Source organism: Dipteris shenzhenensis, chromosome 23 (assembly GCF_047967505.1).
Source record: "Dipteris shenzhenensis isolate YYH24624 ecotype China chromosome 23, Dip_SZ_1.0, whole genome shotgun sequence".
NCBI lineage: Eukaryota > Viridiplantae > Streptophyta > Polypodiopsida > Gleicheniales > Dipteridaceae > Dipteris > Dipteris shenzhenensis.
In genome coordinates, this window is record NC_141618.1 from 32,565,716 (window position 1) to 32,572,578 (window position 6,863).

A 6,863-nucleotide genomic window follows, 5' to 3' on the forward strand; every position below is an offset into this window, starting at 1 on the left:
CGTGCCTCTGAAAGTGCACCACCTTTAGCATACATATCACCCTGTGCACTTTCAGCATGTGTTTCTCAGCCTCTTTCAAACACACTTCCAAATCTCTTGAGCATCAAGCACACTTCCACAATCCACATAGGCACAATGTGGTTCCCAACAGCTCTAAGAGCTTCCAGTCCGTTATTGCAAATGTGTGAATGCACACGATTGACATACTATTTTTCTTTTCCTACATGTCGGCAGAATATAGGTAAGGCAATCCATGCCTGCAATCATGGCACTCATGATCAGTGGTCAAAGTCTCAAACTTAGGTTGCATCTCTAAGCAAAAGTTCACTAAATCGACCAGCTCACTAGTATCGCTTTCCCCTTTGTGGATCATTGTCTTCATGCTCAGCTCCTTCAGCTTCAGATTCTGACTTTTACGTGCCTTTCTTTTTCTAGAAGGCCAATCTCTCTTCTTTACTGACTTCCCTTTCGCAACCTGTTGGCTGTCACCAGAGGGGGTGTGTGTTTCAGTATAGCTAGCACAGGAGGAGAGATTAGTAGCACAGCATTGAGTGCTCTCCTTCTACGGTTCTGTGCTATCCAAGTCTATGCAGAATCCCTCTTCCTCCTGATAGCTAGAGAATGTTGACATCATGGAGGGCTGAAGTGTAGCTTGTGGAAATGCATGCTGTGAGAAATCTCTAGTATAATGAGGTCCATATAGTCCCATTGACTGATATTACAGAAAAGATAGTTCATCCTATCAAAAGGATGCTAGAGAGGGTGTGGAAATGAGACATGTGGCTGATTTAAGCTTGGATAGTATTATGGTCTAATAGGCAAGCCTGGTTCCTGTTGAACAAATTGGGGCCTTTGCTGCTCATATGCACTCATCCCCGGATTACTTTGGTAGGGAGCTCCAACTGTAGGATTCATTGACTCTTCCATTCTCAAGGGATCCTACTGCAAGAAAGAGCCATGTGATAAGCAAACAAGCACATGACCTGTGTGACTGAGACATCATGACTGCTTATATTGATAAAAAGTAAAAGTACAGCAGCATAGTACTACTCTACTGCCAGACTATACATGTACTAGTGCCCCTCTTTTGCATGGACCTTTGATGCAATTATCAAGCAGAACCATTTCAATTGCTTAACACAAATTACTTACGTTCATAGCAATTTGGGCAAGCCTTGAGGTTAACCTCCTTGCTTCATGAAATCCTGATCGCAACAGAATGCCTGAAATTTTCCTCTAATTCCCCTACAACACCAAATTCTTTAGATCTGCGCTAGAACTAGAATGCAAACCGTGTTGGAATTATAGATATTCAGAGATGATTACTACCACTCTGAATTCTCTTCCTGAGTCTTATCTCAGCTTTCATACCTCGCTGAACTTATCATTGAGGGGGGGTGCAAATCCTCTCACTTTTCATGAGTTGATAGGACTTCTGCTTCAGGAAGAGCAGACCAGGAAAAACTTGGCTTCACGTGCAGGTGAACAAGCTATGCTCTCAAAGTTTAAGTCAAAAACAAAGGGACAGGCAAAGACATCAGTAAATCAGCCTTCCAGTGGGTGAGGACAGCCTTCACAAAAGGCTAACAATGATGCAAGTAAGCCCAAGAAGAAGGGTTTTTGTCATTACTGCAAAAAGCCAGGTCATCACATTGCAGAATGCAGGAAAAGGCTTGCAAAAGAGAAGAAAAACAGCTCTGGTATGGCTGTTTCAGATTCAGCCCCTCATGCATCTGACAGTGGGGATGCTGCAGCCAACTTTGTTGGACAGGATTATGCCTTTTTATCTTGCATTTCAGATTCTAGGCTGGCTGCTCCAGATGCTCGGGATAGTACAGCGACTTGTAATGATGATACATATGCATTTTTGACTTGCAGTTATGACTCTTCCACGGATGCATCTGCTTTCAGTGTCAATGAAACACTGAACACTTGGTATTTTGACAGCGGTGCATCCAAGCATATCACTTCTAGGAAGTGTCTTTTTACTTCCTTGCATCCACCTCCCGTTGGTAAGAAAGTCACTTGTGCCAATAACTCATCATATTCAGTACGTGGCACAGGAGAAGTTGAGCTTACTGCCATTGATGGCTCAGTTTTCAGACTTTCAGATGTCTTATATGTGCCTGGTATCACCAAAAATCTTCTTTCAGTGTCCACTCTTAACAGAGCTGGATTTCAGGTCATCTTTGAGGATGACAAATGTGCTGTCCGAGACAGGGAAAATGATTATGCCTTAAGATTATCTGGTACTCTGCTGCGTGGGCTTTTTCAGCTTGATCTTTTTGAGAAAAGAGCAGCCCATGCTCTTGCAGTTTCTACCCCTACTGCTGCCATGCAGAATGCAGAATTATGGCATGCCCGATATGGCCACATGCATTACAACAACTTGATGACACTTCAGAAGCACTCTATGGTTGATGCATTGCCACCTCTTGAGATACCTCCTCCACATGCTTGTGAAGGGTGCATTTTAGGCAAGATGCATAGATTCCCCTTCAAAAAGGATGGTTCAGTTAAAGCTGTCCGCAAATTACAGCTTATACACAGTGATGTCTGTGGTCCCATGAGGACTCCATCAGTGGGTGGTCATCTCTACTTTGTTACCTTTATTGATGATTACTCCAATTTCACTTGGGTCTTTGGGCTGAAGCGCAAATTAGAAGTGTTCATGGTGTTTAAACACTTTTCAGCCATGGTTGAAAATGAAACCGGACTCAAGATACAGACATTGTGCACAGATAGAGGTGGGGAATACTTGTCTACAAATTTTGATGCTTTTCTGAAAGGCAAGGGTATTGTGCATCAGCTCACAGTAAGGCTGATCCCTCAGCAAAATGGCAAAGCTGAGAGGGAAAATAGAACTCTTATGGAGATGGACAGATGTATGCTGAAAAGCAAACACATGCCTCACAAATTCTGGCTTGAAGGTCTGATGTGTGCCAACTATATTTTAAATCGGGCTCCCACTAAGGCTTTAAAAACAAAAACTCCCTATGAGGTCTGGAATGGGAGAAAGCCCTCAGTCGATCATTTCCGAGTCTTTGGATGCCTTGCTTATGCTCATGTGCAAGTTGAATTTAGGCACAAGTTGTCAGATAAGGCAATTAAGTGCATATTTGTTGGGTACAGTGCAGAAAGCAAGGGGTACCGTCCCTACAATCCTGCTACACACAAGATCATTGTCAGTAGAGATGTGATATTTGCAGAAAATTCAGCTCACACTCAGGCTGAATTTCAAAATGTCTTCTTCTTCAGAGGATGTCTTTGAGGGGTTGCTACCCATTGCCTTGGGTTCCCCTGTTGATACTTCTGATGCAAATCAGAATTTACAGCCACCTTCCGATGCTTTAGTTCAGCCACAGGATGTCTTGCCACCTCCACAGGCAGTGGAACAGGTGGTGCAGCAAGAAATTGCAGACATACATGCAGCAAAAACAGTCCCAAACTGGCTATTACAGACTCTCATGGAGAGTAAAATTGATGCTCCGTTACCTGGCAGGACTCGCAGTGCAGCAAGGCACATGGAAGGTGCTAATTCAGTGGAATCAGCATATGCAGGTACTCTTCTTGATGAGGAGGAGCCTGCCACATTCGAAGAAGCAAAGGACAATGTGCATTGGATGAATGCCATGCACGATGAGTTGCAGTCCATTGAAAAAAATCAGACTTGGGATGTTGTAGACTTGCCACCAGGTAAACATGCCATTGGCACACGATGGGTTTTCAAGGTCAAAACGGAAGCCAGATGGCTCCATTGACAGATACAAGGCAAGGCTGGTTGCTAAAGGCTATGCTCAGAAAAAGGGCATAGATTATGAGGAGACATGTGCTCCTATATCCCGGATGACCACCATCCGATCTGTAATTGCAATGGTTGCGCATTTTGAGTGGAATGTTCATCAGTTGGACATAAAAACAGCCTTCTTAAATGGAGACTTGCTGGAAGAGGTGTATGTCAAACAACCTCCAGGCTTTGAAATTACAGCAAATGCACTTCAAGTATGCAAGCTAAACAAAGCTTTGTATGGGCTGAAACAGGCCCCTCGTGCATGGTATGCCAAGATTCATGCCTTTTTGACCAGCAAGGGGCTGCACAATAGTCCTACTGAGAGCGCCCTCTACATCAAGATGGATGGGGGGGAAATTTTAGTCATCCTTCTTTATGTTGATAGCTTACTGCTCACAGGGTCCAATGAAGATAAAATTGCAGATTTCAAAGCTGATTTGCAGACCACCTTTGACATGTCAGATTTGGGGCTGCTTCACTTTTATTTGGGGATCCAGTTCTCTCAAGAGAGACGTGGCACTGTTATGTCTCAGTCCAAGTATGTGCAAAAACTCTTGGACAGATTTAACATGCATGATTGTAAGCCCATAGCCACTCCCATGGAGCCGGGGCTGAAACTCACAATGCATGATGCAGGAGAATCAGTTGATGCCACATCTTACAGTCAGGCTGTTGGATGCCTCATATATCGCTGCAACACTAGACCTAATATTCAGTTTGCAGTATCTCAGGTGAGCAGGTACATGCACAGCCCAATTGGTGATTGATCAGCCTTGTACATGACATTGGCACTGCAGGGGGGTGTTAGAATTATAGATATAATTCAGCAGTGACCAATGTAATTTAATAAGCTAGTTAGGGGCACTTTTCCCTCTTTAAGAGGTTTTTCCCCCTAACCGCAGTTAGTTCACTAACTATGGTTAGTGACTACTAAGGTTTTGTCAGTAGGACAAAACCTTATCTCTCACTCTTTCAGTTGTACTCTCTTTTACACTCTTCTATTGCAACTCAGCTCTCAAGCTCACTCTCTCTTGCTCTCTCTCTCTCCAATCTCTCACATTAACCGAAGCAAAAGGACGGAAACTCAACAACTTTTCCTTTTGCATACCTGATAGAGTGCGGCACATCCGTCACCGCAAAACACTTTGGCATCAATGTTACAATAAGTAAGCTCAAAGTTTTGTCTTCTCCTGTTTGGTGAATTGGCCGTGTCGTTCAATGTTTCCGACAACCCTGCATCTTTGAGGTATTAATGTCCACAGCTGAAAAGGAATAGAGGTTACTTACCTTTCACATGTATCTCCGTTGTTATTCACCCTTTACAAGTCAACCTATGGCCTTGGAGACTATTCAATAGTTGTAACAATAACTATAAAACTAGACTCTCTAGAGCTGCTCATATCTAGGAAAATACTGTTATGAAACCCAGCAGCAAACTGAGGACTGCTGAGCTAGAGAGGAGAGGAATAGTTGACATATCAAATGAGACCACAGTTGCTTTACCTGCACCTCCCCATGCTAAGCACTCAAGTGCAAGGAGCCAACCCAGGAAAAAACCAACCTGCATGAGGATTTTACAGGTTACAGATGTCCCATCTCCTCCGCCAGTACTACCACCCCTACTGCCATCACTCATGTAACCCCAATGAATCCATTGATGATAGAGGAGGTGCAGGATACAATCGTTCATCACTGGATAACTAGATTAATGCAACTAACATTCATCGTCAATATCATTCCCACCTGTGCTTCAGTTTGCTTGCAAAGCAAGCTGTATTTCTCGTGTCCCTTGCTGTGGAAGGGAAGACCACTCGATTTCAACTTGCTTTCTTGCTTCAAGGACAAACTCGTCTCTACTACACTAGGAAGTATTGTACTCTGCTGCCCACACACGACAACACTGTGCTCTTCTCACTGTACAATCCTTCTCATTGACAATACTCTACTCCTCTCGTCCAAAACCTCAAGCATTACTCTATTCCATAACTTTTCCCTCTCTTTCCTCGTGATTCTCACACGTGAACAGAGAAGCGTTGGGTACAAGCAAAACGCTGGATGTACCACGCACCCCCCACTTGACAACATCAACAGATGCAAACCATGCATGAAACCATTTGCAATTTTAGCAACCATCACGAATATATCTCACATCAACCACCCTCGGGCCTCCATCTCCTCGCCTGACGTACTTGCATAACAATAGATTCACTGCATCCTCCTTCCCACCACTCTAATCGGTTACTGTCAAAATCCATTCTGCTCAATCATCTCGTTTTCCTTTACGCTACCCTCTTCTTGGACTTTTCAGTGGGTGGGTTGGCTTCTCTTTGCCTGACCCTCATATCCACCGCTTTCTTTGGAAGCCTCTGTGTGGAGTGGCCCCTAATTTATGCAGGCATGGATTCCCAACGGAATTATGAAACCTGTTAAGGCTAATGAGCTATCAGCTAGGAACGCAAAAATGGACGAGGATGTAAAATTCACAGGTATGTGATCAAACATTTCAAAAAGAAGTCATACCTACAATACCTTGCAGCTGAAAGACGATCACAAACACGTTCCCCTTGCTAGCCTACTATCTATCGATCTCAAGCTTGACGTTGTGAGCTGTAACGGAGTAGAGAAAGGCCGTTGGGAGGCCCTTCCCTATGGAATCGGGTCGGATTCTGACGACCGGGAGCCAAAATCCGGTAGGATTCCGAAGACCGGGAGCCAAAGTCAAGTCGGATGCCGTTTGGGAAGGGCCCACACGTGGCCACTCGGCCTTCAACAACAGACGGTAGGTTGCGACACGTGGCACATTCTAAGAAAATGTCCGTCGTTTTTAATCCGACGAATCTGGCTTTTAACGTTTTGATCCGACACAGCGGCGAAGATTTTTTCTCCGCCGACCCACGACCTTAATAGAATGGGCATGTCGTGGTGGTGCGGGCAAGTTTCCGGAATCACCTGATTTTGCGATCAACAAGCTTGAGATGAAAGCAACTTTGCACGTTTTTTATTTAGTTGAAAATTATGAATATATACAAACCCCTTTAGGATTAGGGTTAGGTTTAGGGTTAGGGTTAGGGTT

General features: G+C 44.2%; 1 protein-coding gene across 3 annotated transcripts; it reads right to left on the reverse strand.

The window, feature by feature from the left end:
- Positions 1-1,142: 1,142 nt before the first annotated feature.
- LOC147887269 (uncharacterized) lies at positions 1,143-6,541 on the reverse strand. 3 transcript variants are annotated; one of them, XM_087394897.1, is made up of 4 exons: positions 6,320-6,541; positions 5,294-6,213; positions 4,899-5,023; positions 1,143-1,245 (listed from the first exon to the last, which is right to left on the reverse strand). In XM_087394897.1, exons 2-4 carry the CDS (start codon positions 5,478-5,480, stop codon positions 1,237-1,239), a joined length of 321 nt encoding a protein of 106 aa, XP_087251023.1. In that variant the 5' UTR covers positions 5,481-6,213; positions 6,320-6,541; the 3' UTR covers positions 1,143-1,236. The 3 variants fall into 3 exon arrangements, 1 of the variants encoding a protein (XP_087251023.1); XR_015543239.1 differs by lacking the exon at positions 5,294-6,213; XR_015543238.1 differs by lacking the exon at positions 5,294-6,213 and having other exon boundaries at positions 6,311-6,532.
- Positions 6,542-6,863: the final 322 nt, after the last annotated feature.

Bases quoted from the DNA above. Each gene is read 5' to 3' on its own strand.
- LOC147887269 (XM_087394897.1), bottom strand. From the start codon at position 5,480: ATGAACGATTGTATCCTGCACCTCCTCTATCATCAATGGATTCATTGG. The intron at 5,024-5,293 runs GTAAAGCAACTG...TCAAAGATGCAG, and splicing joins CTTAGCATGGGGAGGTGCAG to GGTTGTCGGAAACATTGAAC.